Genomic DNA, 21538 nt, shown 5'->3' on the forward strand with positions numbered 1-21538 from the left:
AAAGTGAACATTCGTGGTGATTTTATACTTAGTGGTGAGCTTCGGCTCATTAATGGTCCTTAAATGGGAGCCACTAATTGCAGCTGTAATGTGAGTGAAAGCAATTCAAAGCAGGAAGACGTTAAAACTAATAAGGCCTTTTAATGTAGACGCAGATTTTCCTTTTTTCCTTATTTTCTATCAAAGCTGTGCTCACTGTGCTGTGGTATGCAACAGTGTCAGGGAGCTCCGGACAAACAGGGCTCAGACTATGAGGTGTAGGTACGGTTTGTTGGTACTCACGCTCCAAAATTTCCCTCAATCCAAAGAGTTGAGTTGTATTTATTTAAAGACACTGTATTTTCTAAGGAGGGCCAGGAGGGCCAAAATGAATTAAATATGCCGTTAAATAATTTATTAAATGTTTTAAATGTAATGAACGAGCATTTAATTAATTATTTAATGGTGTATTTAAGTGTATTTAGTTAATTCATTTTGTCACTCCTGGCTCTCCATAATTTCCCTGATAAGACATTTAAGTCGTTCCGTAACAGGTGACGTGGTCAGCTGTGAACTTTCACATGCGATTGATTTGATGCGCAGTGACACTTTTACCAAGTCCTTGCAGAAGCAGGTCTTTCCACTCAGCAGCCATCTTGGTGACACCACCTGGCAGTTGTTTTGTCTGCTAAACTGGGGGAGGGGCTTGAAGGCTGGCTTCAGTGGTCATGTCTTTCCCCCCAAATGCTAATTCCACAAAGTGCTGAAAACATGCTTCAGTTCACAGCTGAAGTTGTGAGTGTCGGCACAATAACACTACAGGGTCACTTCACACACACTGCATTGTGTCAACTCCTTCTCATTTCCTACATGTCACCCTGATTCCTTTACACGCTTTTCTAATGAGACGTTTCATCGTTAAGCTTCTGCTGATAGAACCTCTGCTAAGAAACTCTGGTAAGATACATGTCTGTCAAACCGATCTTCATCCTGCTGACTGAGGGCGGCGTGTGTGTGTGTGTGTGGGTGTGTGTGTGTGTCGGTCGGCTGCAGGACGCTGACCTTTCTCCTACTATCAGAGCAACCATGACATTCCTGTAGCATGACGCTGGTGACCACTGAACACAAAGTATGGCGCGCACACTGCGTGCTGTAAACACACTCCGGCCTTCTGTGAAAGCAGCAGCCCGTTAAAGGTCGTCGGCTGGAAACTGAGAGGAAAATGCAAACGTAGCAGATGGAAGAGGGAAAAACCCTCTGTCAGGATGCTCAGTGCACACTTTCCCTGGTCAGATTCTTCAAATTGAAAAGTTGTTTCCCAGGGTTTTAAACTTGAAGCACGTCATTTTCTAGCTAGCTGCTGCTGCTACAAGATTAGCTGAAACTCTGAGTGCGCCTCGCGTCCCTGTTCACACCAGGATCGGACTGATCCTCCTCTGAACGGTTTCACCGCTGCTGTTTGTTTTGCACCTGAGCAGCCAAATGAATCACAACCAGCCAAGTGTGATTTACCTGAACCTGAAGTGCAGGTGTGAATACACCTTTATTGTAAGAAGGGAAAAGGCGGAGCCTCATCGCTTTAATTGTAATTTACTATTTAAATCTGCTGACAGCTGAAGGTGGATACGAAATTAACCACAAAGAATGTGAACCTACAATAAAAGCACAAATTCCAAGTTGAGTGTGTGTCTGTGAGAAAGCATGACAGGACTGATAAAACCTCTAAGAATGTCTGAGAACAAAGAGTGGAATCTGCTCATTAACGTAACCGTCATCGTTCACCGGCCAAACTCTGAAAACCGTATTGGAGAATGTTCCAGTTTCGATGCTGCCAGGATTTACATTTATTCACATTAACAATGAATTTATTTGTTAGATGAAGTTCTGATGTTAAATTATCCACACAATACTCACATAATCTGCCCTCCTCATCAATTTAATCCTCCCTGTTTAACCGACACGACACGTTAAACAGTCATTATGTGCCTTTGCCAGTAAAAAGTCATCTTTCCCCAGATTTCACTGATTTTTATGAAAGAAATCTTTGTTTGAGCATCACACTTTCCCTGGAATTAGCAGAGACTCAGCAGCCGTTACACATTAAGCGTAGTTGTGAGTGGGTGTGCTGGCATTATTAAATGGAACAGCAGATGTAGGATTGTAAAAACAGCAGTGATGGACAAGAACTACGGTTCTTGGGGTGTAACAGAGAAACACAGTGATTGATTAAGTTGTGTGTGTGTCTGTGTGTCATAGAAATCGTGGATGGAAACGCCAAGATGACCCTGGGAATGATCTGGACCATCATCCTCCGCTTCGCCATCCAGGACATCTCTGTAGAAGGTGCAGCTTCCTGTTATTCATATCCATGAAAACTGTCGCACCTCGCTCTCTTCTTTCTTCGTTTTTTTTTATCCATCACTTAAATAAAAACCAAAAAAATCAAACTCTCTAAAGTTCAGCTCCCAGCCAGGTTTTTCAGGCCAGCTGACTGACAAAGACCTGCAGCAAGCTTTTATAGACCACTTGGAAAAGTTGCACTTTCTTGTGGCTGCAGCCAGAAATGCAGATAACTGACAACTGAGGCTACAAGTTACCTACAAATAAGTAGAGCACCGACATCTTGGGCAGCCTGAGTGCAGTAAACCTGCAGCAGTTTATATTTACCAGATAATTTCATCGTTTTAATTCTCAGAAAGGCACCAACATCCAAAATCAGGTTCCAGAGCTCTAATTTAGGGACTTCATTGGCAAGGCTGAGGCCTAGCCTAAGGTAGGCATTCACCTGTGACTCAGAGCTTTATTACACTAGAAACACTTTAAGAATGAGCAGTTTAAAAATTCACCCGCTGTGCATCTGTTTTTAGGGGGAGATTGAGCTAAAGAGCACAGAAGTGTTTTTGTAGCAGGCTGTAAAAATGTTATTTTCATGGCTGGACTCGAGCATCATGGGAGTCTGTGGGGATCGACTCTCTTTCAGAGCCGACCTAAAGTTAGAGGAACTGCAGATTCTGGCACTTCTGCACTGGCTTCATTTTTAAGCCCTGAAGGTTGCTGCAGTTACAGATGTACGGGCTTGATATGCATGTAGGAAGTGGAAACACACACACACACACACACACACACACGATGAAATAAAGCCAAGATGAAACAGGTGTGCCTGAAACAAGACCGATCACGTTAAACTACATATTGCTAGCAGCACAGTTCTAACTCTGCCTGGTTATGTGCTGTTTACATGTTATCAGAGCAGGTTTAGAAGTAAATAGTTTAAATACTGATGAGTTAATTATTCGAGTTTAGTCCCACAGAGTCAACCCAACAGCCCAAATCTGTCCTGATGAACTTTCTGACAGTAAAACCAGCCGATGACTCATTTGTGCATTAACGTGTGCGTTAGCTTTGTGTTGATAAATGTGGAGGTGAGGTTCATTTCTCCTCTCTGAGCACAACTGACTCTGCAGGCTAATTAAAAGAGTCTGAGTTGAATTAGCTGCGGTGGGTGTGGGCTGCTAGAAGTCATTGGAGTAATTCTCCATATTAGCGGCGGATATTTTGTCAGTGTGTGTGGAGGAACCTAAAGCAAACACAAACATCCTCATATTTTCAATTCTGCTCATGAGCACCGTGGCCGTTTATATTTAGCACGCTGAAAACGGCCTCGGGTATTTCTTGGTCTGCTTGCACAAGGCTAATCGACTCAAACGGTCAAAGCAGCTGAATGAATGTGATGCAGAGACATTTCCCCCCGTGTGCTCCGACTGATCACGTCTCTTGTCTCCTCCTCTCCTCTCTCTGCAGAGACCTCTGCCAAAGAGGGTCTACTCTTGTGGTGCCAGAGGAAGACGGCTCCCTACAAGAATGTCAATGTGCAGAACTTCCACATTAGGTAACGTACACACAGGGCTTTACGTTGGACTCGTTTTTAAAGGCTTCTATTGTCAGATGAAAGCAGTTCACACACAGTAATATTGTGTTGTAAAGACCAACAAAACCTTGAGAGAATCCAGTTGAGGAATCCTGCGGATACAGTGAAACTCTCCAGTGGCATTGATGAAATGTGTTTGTGGTTAAGTGTGGTATGTGAGCAGCTGTCCAGTGTTCTTTTTTTTTTTTTTTCCTTTATATGAAAAATACTGATCTGAGAGTTTCTTAAACTCAGCATAAAAGTTGAGTTGGCGCACACACAGGCGCACGCAGATACTTCCCTGAACCTTTCTGGATTCAGCTCAGGTGTTCAACGCTTACATGAAACCTCAAATCTGCTGCTGTTGTGTAGAAAGGGCGCCCCCTGATGGAGAGAGTGCAACATGGCACAACTGTGCTGTAAATAGACAAATGTGATTATTTGCTCTCTGTTTCAATATGAAAAACTGTGAGAAGGAATTCAGAAGCAGCTGATGATGATGTATCACATGCAACACGTCCAGATATAATCAATCAAACCATCTTTCACCCAAATTCAGCTCGAAAAGAATGTTAATGAAGTTCATTTAGTTTCAGATCAGTTCATAAATTAAGTTCAGTGTCACAGTGGAGATGTGGATCTTGGTCCCGGCGGCAGATCGGGACAGTTTTTGTTCACGGCGCCGATAATGTCGACTTGTAATGCAGCAAATGTGTGAGCGTCACCTCCACCCTCACCCCGAACTCGTCTTTTCTCTCCAACAGCTGGAAGGACGGTCTTGCCTTCAACGCTCTGATCCACAGACACAGACCTGATCTCATCGACTACGACAGCCTCAGAAAGGTGAACAGCTTCACACTCCTCCACTCTCTTCAAATATTTCAGTTTTTGGGTCAAACATGGTGAATCGAAATGCTTTCATATCTGTTGTTAAGTTGTTACAAATGCCTGAAGCGACTCACTGGCTTGTTTGCCGTCTGTGATTTGCTGTTTAGGATGATCCTGTAACCAACCTGAACAACGCCTTTGAGGTGGCTGAGAAGCACCTGGACATCCCCAAGATGTTGGACGCAGAAGGTAATAAGTCGGCTGTTGATCTGTGCGTCTCTGCCGGATCTGTCACTGCGTGTGTTAAAACATCACGGGCTTGTTTACGTGCACAGAACAAAGTGACTGTTCATAACGTAAGATGTGGAAGTGGTGTGACAAAAGTGAACCAGGTGTTTTTTTAAAACAGTGACACAGTTTGTCATTTCTGACCAGTCTGTAACATCAAATAGGAGTTTACATGACTTTTCCTGGGAGTCCGTCTTTGCAGCACGTACATGTGACTGTAGCTCCACGCTGACCTGCACGGGGTTTGTCGCCGCGTTGTGTGCATGTAAATGTGCCCGATCTCCAAAGCGTGTTCGGGTTCTCGGTGACAGGACACGCGAGGCATCTTCAGGATCGACGTTGCTCCTCCTCCTGTGTTCATCTGTATGTGTGACCATGTTGAACATCCACGTTTCCTTCACAGGATCCATTCTTGTCATAACAAGCCACTTTTTCTTTTTGCTTCAAACTCTACAGAAAGAAATCCAAGTTGTGTATTAACTGTACCTGAGCTGTGTGTGTCTACGTGTGTGTGTGTGTGTGTGTGTGTGTGTGTGTCGTTGTATTTGTTGTTTGCATGTCAGGCTGTTGGCAGCTACAGCAGCTCGTTAAATGAGTTTGTGTGCGTCTTGTTGTAATTGTGTAATCACTTGTCCTGTGTCTTGCCTGTATGTGTGCGTCTTCATAACCATGGTCTCCCCCCGACTTGTAGACATTGTGAACACTGCTCGCCCAGATGAGAAAGCCATAATGACTTATGTGTCCAGTTTCTACCATGCCTTCTCTGGAGCACAGAAGGTACCCTCTGAGCCAACGTCAACCTTTAACCTCCTTTTACTAACAAGGTGCTGCTTCCTGTCCAGCATGGCCACGCTCTGTCTCGACAGCCAGGACGCTGGGTTTGTTGGGACGCTGGGTTTGTGGGGACACAAACACGCAAACGATTTCAACATTAGCATGCTGGTGAAAGCGGTAAATGTTTGCCGTACAGAAATGAGTTTGTGGACTAAAGCTGCGTTTAGTTTTATTTTTAGCTAAAATCTGTCAGATGGAACTTTTCCCATGGATATTTTTACATTTTTGAACAGTTGTGGTTGAAAAAAAAACTAAAAATCAAAACAAAATGAACAGAAACCTCTGATTCAACATGTGGAAGTCCCCATCCTTTAAAATAAAGTCCTTCCAGGAAACAAAAGGACAAGGCCAGCAAACAAAATGCTGAAATATACGATCACCGTTAGGACGTTTCTGTTTTCTCCCACCACTAAAAGCATCCAGGTCTGAGGCGCTCTCCTCAGGATAATCTCACTGCTTTCACTTCCTCTTAAAGGAGACCCTGTTAGCTTTTTAGCATGTATCACACTGAGGTTCATCAGGGTTCATTTTCTTCTGCCACTCTGACCATGATCCAAAAACTTTCTCCACAGATCCAGAGGGAACAGTTCCCTCAGCCAAATGAAACCCAAACTCAAAAGGAGAATATTCAGTTATGCACCAGCTACGTTGCTTTAATCTGAGCTGTGTATTCACTGAGTTGAAGCATATTAGGATCTATGCAACATCTTCTCTTATACCAAATTTAAACACATTTAGCATCAGACTGCTTTTGGCAGTTTTTCACTGTTGGGAGGAAGTTAGACCGAACCTTTACATCCACAAAGCGTCTAAATGCAGAAGCACAACTTCATTCCTATTTGTTGTTCATTATAACTGTTTGCAGATTTTTTTTTTTTCATGTACATGTAGGAAGAAAAGGTAGTTCCAGTTCATGTTGGCTGCTATTGTTAAGATTTGGCTTGGAAAAACTGTCACTTCCTAATATTCAGAGAACATGGCATGCAAAGAAGTGAACCCGCCCCGTTAAATGATGGAGTTCCTCCTTTTTAGAGCAGCTCTCGGGCTTTTTGGCCCATCTGGCACTGCAGGTTGTGACCTTATCGAACTGTTATTTGAAAAGCTTTAGATGCGTATCGCTTTCTGCTTTACCTTTAGCACGTCTGTACAATAGTACGGCAAAACTGGAGTACCATCCTGCAGAGTCGGGGCTGAAACAAAGGCAGGAACTAATAACGATGAATAACACAGACAGAATAAAATCTGCATTATGTGCAGAATGAAATGAACGATATGTACCGAGATAAAAATATACGTGCAAAAAATCAAAGGAGCTAGTCGGATGATATCAGTCGATAAACTTTAGATGTTACAGGAAGGCTCACGAGCTCAGTCTTTACAAACACAAAGACCAGAAACCACTTTACTCTGTACACTTTCATAAACTGCTAAATTCCAGAATCAAATTCCTGCAGCTCAAAGTGAAATTTAGACTTTTAACATAATGTGCACGAGACAAATCTATAAGTAAAAACTCCTATTGTGGAGAAAGTTTGGTTTCAAATCATGCATGTCTCTGATAAAGTCAAGTAAATATGATGTTAAAGATTCATAGTGGGTCTGTCATAAATTTTATTAAATCATCTTCGTCCCTGTCCTCTCGTTACCCTCTTGTTTTTCCTCCTCCTTCCTCCTCCCCCCCCCCTCCCTCTGGGCCCATGACAGGAAGCCAATCGATGCGTCTCTTGTTTGCTCGTCTTCCTCTAATTAATTTTCTGGCTCATTCAGAACTTGTTTGTTCCTCTGCAGTCTCACGAGGTGTGTGTGTGTGTGTGTGTGTGTGTGTGTGTGTGTCAGAAATGGGCACGAGTTCAGGTTTTGTTTTTAGCTGGTGAGTTATGTGCGTTAGCTCTCTGACCGCTGCGTTTGTACCAAACACAAACTCTGAAACGTCCACATTTACTGCTCTTGCCAGCATCGTAATTTATTCAACAACGTCACACAAATCGCGCCCGCTCCAGTTCACAGGAAGCGTTTTCATTCACCAGTCGCTGTGCTGCGTTCTCATTTTGTTCACTTGGTTATTTGAGAATATTTTTCCACCTGCAGTTGATGAAGACGCTGTAGTTGAGTACGAGAATAGAACTCTGAAGATGAAGAAGAATTAGTCAGTCAGTGTGCTGACATCATTGCCCTGCTGAGTGAACCCAGTGACCTCCATCAGATGGTGAATGAACCGCTTTGAGTGACTGGATTAAGCAGTTCATGCCTGTTTGTGTCCCACACTTGAACTTGTGGCTCCAGCGTCCCACGATTCCCTTCCAGAGGACTCCTCTGGTGGCCCTCACTTCCTGGTGACAGGAGGCGCTCCAAGCTGTGGCACTAACGAGGGGGCGCTCAACGTCGCCCCCACCTGACTCAGCTTTCTCTCACATCCTGCAGGGGGCAATCAAAGTGTAGCTTTGGGTAGCTTTGGCTTCACTCTGTCTCTCTCTCTCCCTCTGTTCTGCTGGGTGATGCGTAGACATCGTGGGTACGCTGAGGCCGGATGAGAAGGCCATAATGACCTATGTTTCCTGCTTCTATCACGCCTTCTCTGGCGCACAGAAGGTGAGCTCCTCACCCGTCAGACTCACATTAACACTCAGCGCTGCGAAGAAAAACCCTGAAATGCACCAAAGTTTCCATCGTTGGTAAAACACATTTGTTATTTAAAGTTTTTAGAGTGTGAAAAGATCAGAGGTGAAATCACAGCAACATGCTGGAATTCCAGCCCAGCGTTTATTAGATGGAAGTTTGAGCTGCTTTGCGTTTCTCCTCGCTCGATCCAACAGTTCAGCTGCACTTATGGTTTTATACAAATTCAGTCAAATATTATCTGCAGAACAGGAAACGGAGCAGGAGCATGATGGGAACTTTTGGTGCTTCTGTCTCGGCTCTTTGGACATCAGCTGTTTCCCTCAAAATGCTCCAGACTTTATGGGCTGGACTTAAACTCGGCGGTCACCTGCACTGATTGCTTTCCATGCATGCTTCTGTGGGTGATTTTGACGTTTAAATTTCTTCTTTTCCACTGAGATCATGCACAGATTTCGATTTATGGATATCTCAGCTGGAACATGAAACACTTTATATTGACGAGGATTCTTCCTCCGGGAAAGCGGCAAACCGCCGGTGGTCATGCTGCTGATGTGGTTTAGAGAAACCAGACCGGTCTGGATTCATTACTGTGGGAAACATTAGCTGATGTCTCAAGTTTCTTTTCAGCTATTAACACTTTTCAAACAATTCTAAATGTTTTACATGATATGACTTGTGTCTTATATTCTGGTGAAAGCATAGCCTGTAAGCTTATTGGACGAGCAGCATAAATGCAGATGTTTTGTTGTACAGTAGGTATGACCTTGAATCAGCTTATCAAATTCTGTGTTTTATATTTCAGTGGTACAGTAGTGTAATATCCTAGGCAGACGCACTGACGTGGACTGCAGCGCTACATGAACTGTAACTAGAAGCACTGATTCCCAGGTTTTGAAGGGAGATGCATGAAGTTTTAAATACACACAGAATGACTTTGGCACATTGAACTAACCATCGAGAGCTGGAGCATGTTTGTAGCAGTCATATTAAGCCCTGGTTTGACCTACATTGGCGTTTTTGCCTTATTTTAAATAACACGTGCCTAAACTTGGCTCGACATTCCTCCCTCACTGCCTGCGTGTGGAGTGTGCGCACAGATTTGAAAAGCAAAAATGCGTTTGTCACAGCTGCAATGAAAGGCCAGGCTGAGGTACTAATAAGCAGCGGTAGACACTTATTTTGAAGCTCAGTTTAGTGACTTTATTATGAAGCTTTGAGCTCAGAGAGTAGACTCTGATGGAGTTTTATCCAGTCATGTCCAGCTCCACTCATCACTCTCCCTCCTAATAGGCTGAGACAGCCGCAAATCGAATCTGCAAAGTGCTGGCTGTCAACCAGGAGAACGAGCAAATGATGGAGGACTACGAGAAACTGGCCAGTGATGTGAGTATCGAAACATGCCATCTTTTACTTGCACGGCAGACTTTGGAGAAAGGAGGACGACCCGTTCGTCTGTCCTGTTTTTACCACTGTCCTCTCTGCCTCCAGCTCCTGGAGTGGATCCGTCGGACCATCCCCTGGCTGGAGAACCGAACCCAAGAGAAGACTGTAAATGACATGCAGGTGAAACAGGAGGACTTCAGAGACTACCGCTGTGTGCACAAACCACCCAAGGTATAGAAAACCTCGCGTGAACTGTTCTCAGCATTTCTAAACAAAGAAAAAAGGCTCACAAACTCCTGGATCGCCTGCCAGACCCAAATCTTTGTAGTGGAAAGTTTAATCTCATTAATCTTACTCAGTGTTCAATATTTGTTTTCTTCCAAAATAATATTATTCTTCTTGACATTTAAAATCTGGGTTTTTAAACTCATTCATGGTGTAGCTTCTGCAGAGTGGTTGCTTGTCCCTGAGGTCCACTGAGGTTCATCAGTGTTTGTTCATTTTTGTTATAATTGTGTCCCTCTGGAGAGGAAACAAGGAGAAATGGCTCAGAGTCTGCTGGAAAATGTTTCTGCAAATATTTTCTCACATGTTACTCTGACCTCTCTCTGCACAGAGCTTCTTCAGCCTTTTATTATAAGCATTTAAATTGAGGCAGAGTTGTATACTGTGTATTCACATGAACCAGTTATTATAGTGTGTTAATCTCACACTGCGTGGCAGCACGAGCCCTTTTCCCAAGACCTTATTCTATGCATTTAGCTTATAATGCTCTGATTTTATGTCTGAAAATGCACAGGTTCTCTAAACCTGCATTCTTTCCAGTGACCAGCAGGGGTTGTCTTGTCCATTTAACCCGTACAGATGAACAGCTCTTCGGCTTCTTTGCTCTGACTTCAGATAACATTTTGAAGAGTTTATGCTCTTAATCGCTGGAACCTTTGTATCTGTCCTGGTGGCATCGCCATATAAGAGCGCTGTGCCCTCTCACATATGAATGTTGGTTTTCCTCTGCTGAATGTGTCCAGTGACACTGAGATGTTCCTGTCTGCAGGTCCAAGAGAAATGCCAGCTGGAGATCAGCTTCAACACTCTGCAGACTAAACTGAGACTCAGCAACAGACCTGCCTTCATGCCGTCAGAAGGACGCATGGTGTCGGTATGAAACTCGCACACAGTCGATGGGAAAAGTTACACCACACTTGAAGCTGCGCGACACAACTTCATTATCATCAGTCGCAAAGCAGCCTGTCGCATGCTAACAGAGGATTTCTAAAGATTGGTGTAAAAACTGATTCAGTTATAGCTTAGTGAGTTTAACACAGTCAGTGTTAAGTTACTTTTCTGTGTTTGTTAACAAACAATCCAGCTTTAAGTTCCCTTGTAAATATTACAGCAGTTTCACACCACCTCTTTCACACTTTTCTGCACGTATGAGATGTTTTACTGTGTTTGGAGTTTCTGCTCTACAGTAACTCTTGCTGTTTGCTCTCAGGACATCAACAAAGCGTGGCACAATCTGGAAGGAGCAGAGAAAGGCTACGAGGAGTGGATCCTCAGCGAGATCAGGCGTCTGGAGAGACTGGAGCATCTGGCCGTCAAGTTCCACCAGAAGTGTGCCATCCATGAATCCTGGACCGACGGTATGTAAATTCCATCGCGGTGAAGCAAACGTCTTCACGACGCCAGAATGCTCGTCTCTGAATAAGTGAGGCTTTTATGCATGCAGGTAAGGAGGCCATGCTTACCCAGAAAGACTATGAGACGTGCACCCTGTCAGAAGTCAAGGCGCTGCTCCGGAAACACGAGGCCTTTGAGAGCGACCTGGCCGCCCACCAGGACAGAGTGGAGCAGATCGCCGCCATCGCGCAGGAGCTCAAGTAAGAGTGGAGCCGCTAACATCTCTGACTTCATTAGCATCGGTTCCTGAATGTTCCTCGTGGCTTCTTTCATGCATAAACGCACAAAGCAGGTCGGGCAGCTCTATTCTTCACAGTTTGTGATAATTCTTTCCTTTCACGTGGGTTTGTGGTCAGCATAGTACCTGCGCCTCGCTGTGAGGTGAAACACGCAGCATCATTTGCTGCTAGCTCCCGATGGCTCTCGTCTCCACGTCAGGGTTCATTTATTCTGAGTAATGAAGCTGCTAAATATGCACAAGTTTAAATTTTGAAACTTACTGATGGTTTGTGCTGCTGCCCGAAGCTGCTGGTGTGTAATAATCTGTTCCAGCAGATCATTTTTCACAGTTGGAGTATTATTCGTTTTGTTCTCATTTGAATTCTTAGATGTACCGCCCGTGGGGCATACAACTTTAACTTCAGTTCTTTCTTCTTTTTCTTCCAACACTCACATTATTTTCACAACTTCCTTTAACATCGTCTCGAGTTGCATTAAATTCACATTTCAGTCAGAAATGGACAAAACTACAGAGCAAAGTGGTGAAGAAGCAGCTCCGGTGTTCTTTGGAGACGCCTGTGCATTTTTTCAGAATAAAGAAGCAGCTTTGAGGCTTCTGTCAGGTCACTTTGGTTTGATCGACACAGACTCAGAGCAGTCGCCTGATGCCTTTCCCCTCTCTAAAATTTTAAACCAGACTTGACGTCCAAAATCTGACCTCACAGTCAGATGGTGTCGATTAACAGAAAGAAGTGCGTCTGAAAGTGAATCTGATCATGAGAAGTGCTCGACAAAGGAAAACCCCTTTTTCTTTTCTTCCTTTTCCAGTGAACTGGACTACTACGATGCCGCCAGTGTCAACGCTCGCTGTCAGAAGATCTGCGATCAGTGGGACGTCCTGGGAGCCCTCACCCACAAACGCAAAGAGTCACTGGAGGTACGATTCGGCCTGTTTGTGCAGCACCTTTTGAGCTTTAAAAGGATTTTGACAGGATCATCATTTGACACAATGAAATATCAAATGTATTTTAAAATGTATTGAAATGTATTTTAATAAGGCCGTCTTCTGTTTTCCTGCCGACAGAGGACAGAGAAGCAGCTGGAGTCGATAGATGAGCTGTACCTGGAGTACGCCAAGAGAGCGGCACCTTTCAACAACTGGATGGAGGGAGCTATGGAGGACCTGCAGGACATGTTCATCGTCCACAACATTGAGGAGATCCAGGTATCTGGGAACTGGGAAGTCAAGTGGTGAATAAACAAGTGCAGCATATGAAACATACAGCGGAGGTCCAGCACTGAGCCAAAGAAACGTTCCAGTGTTTACTATTTAAAGCCACAGAGCTGCGTTTAGCCCACAAAAACGGAAAACGCAGCAAACGTGTTTCTTTCCTCCTTCTCTCAGGGTCTGATCACAGCCCACGAGCAGTTCAAGTCCACCCTGCCCGAGGCCAACAAGGAGCGCGAGGCTATCCAGTCCATCCAGTCCGAGGTGCAGAAGATCGCCCAGAGCAACGGCATCAAGCTGAGCAGCGGAAACCCGTACACCTCCATCACACCTGAGAGCATCAACAGCAAGTGGGAACAGGTGAGCTGCTGTTTAACGAAGGCTGACGTTAATCGTTTTAAGGCAATAAACGTGTAGCTCATTCATGCCAGAGCAGTAAACTATTAATGCTGTCTGCTGCTTTAATGACGCAGCGCAGATTTTTCCTCTTAAAAGCTTTTTCCCCGGTGAACCCTACATAGAAGAAGAACCTTTTGTCCAGTGTGTTAAAAACGCTGCCCTCTACAGGCTGAGTGACTGAATGTTTTTCTGCAGCTGGTGCTTCATGTTTGTGTGGGTGCAGTTGTTTCTAATTCTTCTTTGTGTGCATTTGCAGGCGATGGCTATGGTGCCACTGCGTGACAACGCCCTGCAGGAAGAGCTGAACAAGCAGAACTCCAACGACACTCTGAGAGCCACGTTCGCCACTCAGGCCAACACGGTTGGCGCTTACATCCAGGCCAAAATGGAGGTAACTGATCAGCCCCCACAGTCACAACGTGCTCAGCATTATGTCGAGGTTTTCACGTTTGCTCAGCTGTGTGCAGTTTGTCACTTTGCAGACACTTTGTGAAACACGGACTCACAGAGCAAATGTAAGACAGGGTGCAGGATTTACCCACAGCCTGAAGAGCTCTTCAGTTTGTAGATGTTGTATCCATGAGCTTTGTGTTTAGATTAGATCGTCACTGTGCATGCACACTGCGTTACTGAGAGCAGGAGGAATGAAATGTACTTCGTCTATTCATAGTTCAGGAACCGTAAATGATAACTCTTCAGCATCCTTACAGAAAAAAAAAATCTTACAGTCATTTGGAAAAGTTTATTTAGAAAAGTGTTTTTTGTTTTTATAAATATGTTCGAGTGTCAGCGTTTCAGGTGTTTGTGTGTTTGTGTTGGCAGGAAATTGGCAGGATATCCATTGAAATGAACGGCACCCTGGAGGACCAGCTGACCAACCTGAAGGAATACCAGAAGAGCATCATATCATACACACCTGAAATTAACAAGCTGGAGGGATACCACCAACACATCCAGGAGGCGCTCATCTTCGACAACCAGTACACTTCCTACACGATGGAGGTAACGCAAACGCGCACAAAACCTTCAGCAATGAATGAATGAAGTCTTTTTCACTTCCCAAATGAAAACGTTTGAAAGTAGGACAGCTGTGTTGACATAATGTGTGCATGAGCTCTGTAACAAAACGAGCTCATGCTTTGTGTTAACCTTTGAGGACACTGTCAAACCCGAGTCCTCTCTCGCATCTCAGTTCTTAACCTCTCCTGTCAACCCCGCCCCATCACTGCAGCACCTCCGGGTGGGCTGGGAGCAGCTGCTCACCACCATCGCCAGAACCATCAACGAGGTCGAGAACCAGATCCTGACGCGTGACGCCAAGGGCATCAGCCAGGAGCAGCTGTACGAGTACCGCGCCTCCTTCAACCACTTTGACAAGGTCAGGGCCCGAGCTCTGCGCTCACGGGTTATTTATTACACCTGCTCTGTTACCCTGTTATCAAACCTCACAGTATTACAGAGTATTGGGCGTTTAGGTTGGCAGTGAAACCTGAGGAGAAACCCTGTTTTTGTTTCATGTGTTGATCTAAAAATTATAAATATGAAGCGTTTAATGATTTTTACCATTACATATACAATACATGATGGTGTAGACCAGCTATGATGCACCAAGCATCTTATGTATTTGTCTGTGTAGAGTATAGTCGTTAGCAGTGGGTTAGTTGTGGTTAATTGGACTTCCTGAACAGTTTTCAGTGTGAGGATTTGGCCTCTGTTTTTCCTGTTTATTTATAATGTGACTGACTGGATGTTTAGACCTTAAATGGGGGTGAGAGAGGAGCCAGACATGTAAGTACTCATCCTGATGTTTCACTCGCGAGCACAGGCGGTGTTGGTGAAATTTAAAAAAAGGCACGGATGGTGACTGGCTTTTACCAGGAGGGTGAAGAGTGAGGAAACATCCAGTTAGCAAAAGGCTACTTGTTTTAAATCGGCTAAGAAATGCTACATTTGGTTTGAAATGTGTTATTTTTGGGTTGCACTTGGTCTTTTTCCCCTCACTGGACATGCAAACCTGCAGATGTCTGTCATCCCTTTGGAACGCTGTTTTCTGCATTTAAAAAAACTAAACTAAACCTACCAGATGTCATTTTTTGTGTTTTGCGGTGGTTAAACGTGATGATTGAAAGCTCTCAGCTGTCAGAGAGGAGGACGACACCGCCATCGTTCACCATCTCATGCTGCTCTGTGTGTGTCACTCATTCATGCCACTATCTGACACGGTGGTCACTCACCCGTCAGTCTTTTTGTTCGTCACATCAGTGTGTTTATTTCTTGACGACACAACACTGGAACTATTCTTCGCACTCAGTACAAAGAAAGCACTTGTAGCAACCCGCTGACCCCATTTCAGTCTTTGCATGGATACTTTTCTCTAAATTTGGGAACATTGTGTCAGTTTTCAATAAAAACTGAATGCAGTGATTTGCTAATTATTTAAATTCTGAACTATATACATTTAAAAATGCTGCCGAGACGACACCACAGTTTTTGAAACTGAGGTTTGTTCTCCCTTAAATATAGATTAATTTTTAAATTTTTGAGGCCTTAACATGTATCATAATTTAATGCATAAAAAATAAGCATAAAAAGGTAACAACTGCATTAAAACAGTGGATCTCTGAGTGAAAGTCTTTTGTGAAACCACAACAGTTCATTGCTGTGTCCATGAATGCAAGCTGCTCTGGACTGAAGAGGACCGGGATCATCTGTCTTTGTTATTCACTCACGCTCGTGATTGGTGGAGATTAAAAAGTGACAGTTTGTGAACATCACAGCTCTTGAGTGGGTGTGGGGGTTTGTGTGTGTGTGGCGACATTGTCTAAACATCCATAAATGTGTGTCCCTTCGTCCTCCATGTCTTCATCGTCTCCCTGCATGCTGTGGATCTCATGGTCACTGTCCTCCACCGCCACCATCCCTGTGTTACGATTGGTTCATCCTCACGATGCGGTGCTCTGTCATTGGGTGTTTGGCTGATCTCAGGACCACAGCGGGGCCCTGATGGCCGAGGAGTTCAAGGCCTGTTTGATCAGTCTGGGCTACGATGTGGAGAAGGACAAGCAGGTAGGAGCTCAAGGATTGGACGGAGGGAGAGCCGGCGTCATCGGCCTCTGAGCAGGAGCGCAGAGATCACAGCCACATTCAGCCAATCACAATCGATGTTTCTTTTACTGATTTTATACACTGACATATAGAAGTCAGACAATTCAGCATCTAGCAACATTTGTAGCTTAATTGATTTTATTTTTTCCACACCGGCTACAAATGGTTGATGTTTTGAAGCCATAAAAATTTGCATTGCAAATAAAAAAAAGTAACCAGAAACAGCCTGAAATGGACAAAAATGAAAAGAAACTATTTCGACATAATTGCATAAAATAAAATTGGATAAGCAGGTTGAACAATTACAGTATTAATAATTAGGTCAACTAAATGAGGTTTCTATTTTTGATACTCTGTGGCGTGATGAAGTGAAACTGGTCAGTGATCAGTCGGTGCTCCTGCTCAGAGCCTGCTGCCGTGCTCTGTGTTCAGGCAGGGTTCAGTCCATCGGCATGGAGGTTCATGGAGGTGTTGCGTCCCTGTTTGTCCACCGGGGGTCTCTGTTGCTTTGTGCTGCTTCAGCTCACTCTCTGAACGGACCCCACCCCTCAGCTGTCTGTCTGCCCATCAGGTTTTTACTTTGCTGCGAGACTTTCTGTTAACTGTTTGTGCTTTTTATGGCTTTTTTCTCACTCACTCACTGTTTGATCTCAATATTTCTGTCCATCCTTCACTCTGCTGCTTTCTCTCTGTCCCTCGTATCTCTCTGACTCCGTCTTTGTCTACTCACCACCTCCTCCCTCCGACCTATCCTGTGCTGTGGCGGCCTGCAGAAGCGATCAGGACAGATGATGTCAGATGATTTCCGGGCTCTACTCATTTCTACAGGAAACAGCCTGGTACTGCTGCTGGCATGAAGCTCTTTCAGGGTGTCTGCAGGTCCAGAAATATCCTAATGCAGTTTAATTAGTCACAAGCTTTGAAGCACCCAAAAGAAGCAATTAAGGATGCTCTGTGTTTTTGCTTTTACCTGAATCAGAGGGACAGGATATGGATATGGAAGCTAGAACTTTTTGATTTATTCCATTATATTCTCGTCCAAGTCGGGCTTTGTCCCCTGCGGGAGGTTTAGCCTCTGACAAAATCAGTCCTGTTCATATTTTTATAACATTTAAACCAGGAAGTGAAACTCTTAATTCAAACAAATGGACCCAGGCAGGCAAATTATTGCTCAGTATTTCTAACTATTACTAATATTTTCTGTTTGGATATTTTGTGGATTTGCATGTGACCTGATACCTGCAGACACCCTGTGCTCTCCCTCTGATGCTCTCACTTCCTGTCCTTTTTTGTCACATGTGTCACTTTAACATCCTTGATGATCAGTACTAACTGAAGGAAGCTGATGTTTTTCATGTAGACATCCAAATTACTCTTCACTGTTTTCTCTTCATGTCATCATTTGTCTGTTTTTTTTCCCTCCATCCCAACCACATATTGGGACTCCCATTAGGACTTAATGGTAGTCCCTATATTTTACATGCTTACAAACTGCAGGGGTTTTAGTACTCTTTCTGATTCCCAGACAATTCCAAACGGTGAGGCTGTCCCCTCATTTTACAGAAATCTATTCACTTTTCTGTCCCTTTTTGGCCATTTGAATAAAAACTGACTTAAATATGAAATAAAATGACCACAGACTAACCTCTGGCTGTGGCTAATGCCTCTTCAGTTTGCTCCTGTAACTGTGCGTCTGTTCCCTGAGTTCAAAGCGCAGTCTCTTCTGGGTTAACCTGTAATTTGTTGATGCCAGGGCGAAGCCGAATTTAATCGCATCATGGGTATAGTGGACCCCAACGGCAGCGGCGCCGTCACCTTCCAGGCCTTTATCGACTTCATGTCCACGGAAACGACCGACAGGGACACCGCGGACCAGGTCATCGCCTCCTTCAAGATCCTGGCTGCTGATAAGGTGAGTGCAGAACGACATCAGTGCTCATTTTTGATTGGACAAGAAAAATACTGGAGAAAGAAATGTGCAGCAGGACGCTGACCACCAGCAGAGGGAGTATTTGTGTTCACAACTACAAGTCAACACAAGCTTGAGGTTGAATCTGTGCAGAATATTCCTTTTTGTTAGAGACGCCTCACAGGTTGATATTAGGATTTATAATAATAATAACAAGCATGAGCACTTTGGCTTTAAGCTGCATCAGCAGCCCAGATTGTCATTTAAGCACTGGCCCCTAAAACACTGAGTGATTAAAGCTTTGGAAAATCTTAGTGACTTCTATGACATCAGCTCCTCAGGCGCACACAGCCTGACATTTGGAGAAGTTTTATAGGACTTCAGTTGTATCTTGGACCTGCACGGTGCTTTAGAGCAGTGGTCCTCAAAGTGGGCTGTGCAGCCCTGAGGAAAAGTGTCCTCTTAACAGTCTGCTGTGAGAGTGTGTGTCCTCAGGAAAAATGGACGAGTAACTGGGACGCACAGGTCCAAACTAACTCGGTTTAAAGATCCCAAGATATTCAATCTCCAGACTTGAACTTGTGATCTGAAATGATCCATCAAACATGAGTTTGGAACAAAATAATGATATTCAGCCAATAATACGATCCTCTGTTGTCTTAGAAGATCAATAACATAAGTTTTTCATCTCTATTAAGCCGTCTGTCATTTAGTGCTTTAGCAGTGAACTCTTTGCCTCCTGTTTCCACCAGAACTACATCACAGCTGATGAGCTGAGGCGGGAGCTCCCTCCAGACCAGGCGGAGTACTGCATCGCCCGCATGGCACCCTACACGGGGCCCGACGCTGTCCCCGGAGCCCTCGACTACATGTCCTTCTCCACCGCCCTGTATGGAGAGAGTGACCTGTAGAGGAGGCGAGACGAGGAGGAGGGCTGGACAGATGAGGGGAGGGAGAGGGAGGTAGAGGAGACGCCGTGAGTCGAGCGCTGGGAAGAATTTTGAGTGGTGGTCACGATGTGCCCCTGCGAGTGCCGGTTTAGAAATCGTTAAGAGCTTGCTGATTGAGCTGTAGTTCTCGTGGTTTGGCCTCCAGCCCCACTGTCACAAAAGGATGTTCAGCATCAGTTTGTCATAAAGGTTTATTTGAACGGGCACATCTGGGGGCGTCTGTGGGACGGGGGGCAGAGTTGCTCTGTAGTGCGGGTCCTTAGCTTCACCCTCTCTGCCTTCATGTGGTTTAAACGGGGAGGGACGGGGGTTAGGATTATGGGGGGGCACAAGCTAATCTGATACTTATGCTAATTTTTGTTTATTTTATTATAATTTTTCTTCTTCTTGCCGGGCGGGGGTCCAGGCCGTGTGTGTGTGTGGGGGGGGGGGGGTTTTGATGTGGCGACTGGCAAGTTTATGTATTAGATCCTGGAGAGATTTATGCTGCGGGGTCAAGGGTCAGAAGGGTGGGATGGAGGGGCGGGGGAGTTGACCAACCACAGATAAAATGACCTATTCACCCATAATTCCCACGTTGCTGGATAAGGTGACCTGTCTAACCTCAGCTCTTTTCCTCTTCCTGTCTGCGTTTCTTTCTTTTTTTTCCCCTCTTTTTTTCCTTTCTCATTCGTTTTCTGGACCAGGTGGGTGGTGGGAGGTGGGGGTGGGCGGGGCTTAGCGCTGTACATACTTATTTTTTCAGTCTGAAGAATGACACACACAGAGTCCCAGCCGTTGAGAGTAATCAACTGCAGGCCTTTCAGTAGGGCAAAGTAGACATTTATTATTAAAAAGATAATAAAGAAAATGAAACAAGAAAACAGAGAAATTTAAAAGCAGTTTCACCAGTGGATAGGTTTGAGCTTCCAGAAGTCTTTTCTTCAGGTTTTACTTTTTAATTTTGGCCAAACTAACCATGGAAAAGTTGACCTAAAGGCCTTCTCCTGTATAAAATCCATGATGAGCAACAGCATAATAATTACAAATATCTGCTTCTGTGAAATTATTCCTCTGTTAGGCATCGGGTGCTTGTTTAAGTACGAAAACCTCACATTTATATAAAAGTTTATACTGTATTACTCAAAGTTAGTCGAGTTTCATCTACCTGGCATACATACGCGGGATGTCACTGATCCGTTTGATTGGCCGAATGAAGGTTCGTGAGGGGGAAGGTGAAAGTATTTAATAGATAAGCGTGCCTGTTGGTGGCTACAGCCCTGTTCCCTCCTCTATCTCTCTCCCCCTCACTTTCTCCCCCCTCCTTCCCCTCACTTGTTTCTGAAGAGAAGTACAAAAAATCACTGCTAAGGAAGGAGGGAGGGGAACGTTTGGGGAGTCTCTGTGTAAACATTCCACTGTACGCAAAACGAAGAAAAACTTTTTAAAAAAAGGAAAATTGTTATGTAAAAGAACTATGCAATCATATTGTGCGCTCAATATCTGGGGAAAGCTGTGGTCATCAAACCAGGTCCCGCCTGAGTTTCCTGTCAAAATTAAACGGAGGACAAGTGATTTCTCCCGTCTTCGTGGGAGAGGAGGGGGAGATGACGGGAAGGAAGCGGGAAGAGAAGACTCGGACCAAAAGCTTGTTTCTCTTTTTCATTCTTTTTTTCCCTGCGAGGTTGTAAAGAAATGAACTCTGGAATTGTGATTTTGTTTCTTTTTTTTTTTTTCCTTTTTTGTACTCTTTAATATCAAACCTTATCTGCTGTACTGGAAACTGCAACGCCTTCTGTCTCTAATGATAAGTGAGTTTCACAAAGCACACATAAAAAGTTTCCTTACAAAAATACCTGCGACTGTCTTCATGCCTCGTTCTTGTGCGTGTCTGTGTTTTTAAACTTGAGCTACAAAAGAGCAGATTTTCTCTTTAACTGTAAAAAGGAAACAAATCTCCAGCTTTGTACTTTGTGATAATCTTTGGTTTGTTGTAGCGTTACCAAAGTCATTTAGGCAAATGTAAACAAACTAAAATGGGTCTTCAGTAACATCTTTTACACTCAGAGTGATTAAGGCATGCTGTGGTTACTGCAGCAGTTTTTGTTTGCTGACCAATCTGAAGGAAACATCATCATTCAGCACAATTTGGCTTATCCAGGTGACTTTCTTTAAGTCCACAGGAAATGTCCACTTAACCCTCAAAATGACCGTGATAAGTTAGCCAGTGG

At 44.3% G+C, this 21538-nt stretch overlaps 1 protein-coding gene across 4 annotated transcripts in view; it reads left to right on the top strand.

Moving 5' to 3' along the window:
* actn4 (actinin, alpha 4) overlaps nucleotides 1-21162 on the top strand; it is a 55812-nt gene extending 34650 nt beyond the window's left edge. Inside the window, exons 4-23 of one of the 4 annotated variants that reach the window (XM_082503055.1) lie at nucleotides 2236-2322; nucleotides 3781-3868; nucleotides 4651-4729; nucleotides 4882-4963; nucleotides 8340-8425; nucleotides 9746-9838; nucleotides 9944-10069; nucleotides 10893-10997; nucleotides 11334-11481; nucleotides 11568-11718; nucleotides 12566-12674; nucleotides 12822-12962; nucleotides 13143-13325; nucleotides 13621-13755; nucleotides 14187-14366; nucleotides 14596-14742; nucleotides 15120-15152; nucleotides 16350-16430; nucleotides 18223-18381; nucleotides 19131-21162. In XM_082503055.1, coding sequence (XP_082359181.1) covers nucleotides 2236-2322; nucleotides 3781-3868; nucleotides 4651-4729; nucleotides 4882-4963; nucleotides 8340-8425; nucleotides 9746-9838; nucleotides 9944-10069; nucleotides 10893-10997; nucleotides 11334-11481; nucleotides 11568-11718; nucleotides 12566-12674; nucleotides 12822-12962; nucleotides 13143-13325; nucleotides 13621-13755; nucleotides 14187-14366; nucleotides 14596-14742; nucleotides 15120-15152; nucleotides 16350-16430; nucleotides 18223-18381; nucleotides 19131-19289 — 2372 coding nt within the window. In that variant the 3' untranslated portion in view covers nucleotides 19290-21162. Of the gene's footprint in view, nucleotides 1-2235; nucleotides 2323-3780; nucleotides 3869-4650; nucleotides 4730-4881; nucleotides 4964-5693; nucleotides 5780-8339; nucleotides 8426-9745; nucleotides 9839-9943; nucleotides 10070-10892; nucleotides 10998-11333; nucleotides 11482-11567; nucleotides 11719-12565; nucleotides 12675-12821; nucleotides 12963-13142; nucleotides 13326-13620; nucleotides 13756-14186; nucleotides 14367-14595; nucleotides 14743-15119; nucleotides 15841-16349; nucleotides 16431-18222; nucleotides 18382-19130 lie in introns of those variants that run through there. The other 3 variants (XM_082503052.1, XM_082503053.1, XM_082503054.1) reach the window with 3 other exon arrangements.
* The last annotated feature ends 376 nt before the right edge of the window (nucleotides 21163-21538 follow it).

The sequence above is a fragment of the Aulonocara stuartgranti genome, assembly GCF_965226115.1.
Source record: "Aulonocara stuartgranti genome assembly, chromosome: 14".
Classification (NCBI taxonomy): domain Eukaryota; kingdom Metazoa; phylum Chordata; class Actinopteri; order Cichliformes; family Cichlidae; genus Aulonocara; species Aulonocara stuartgranti.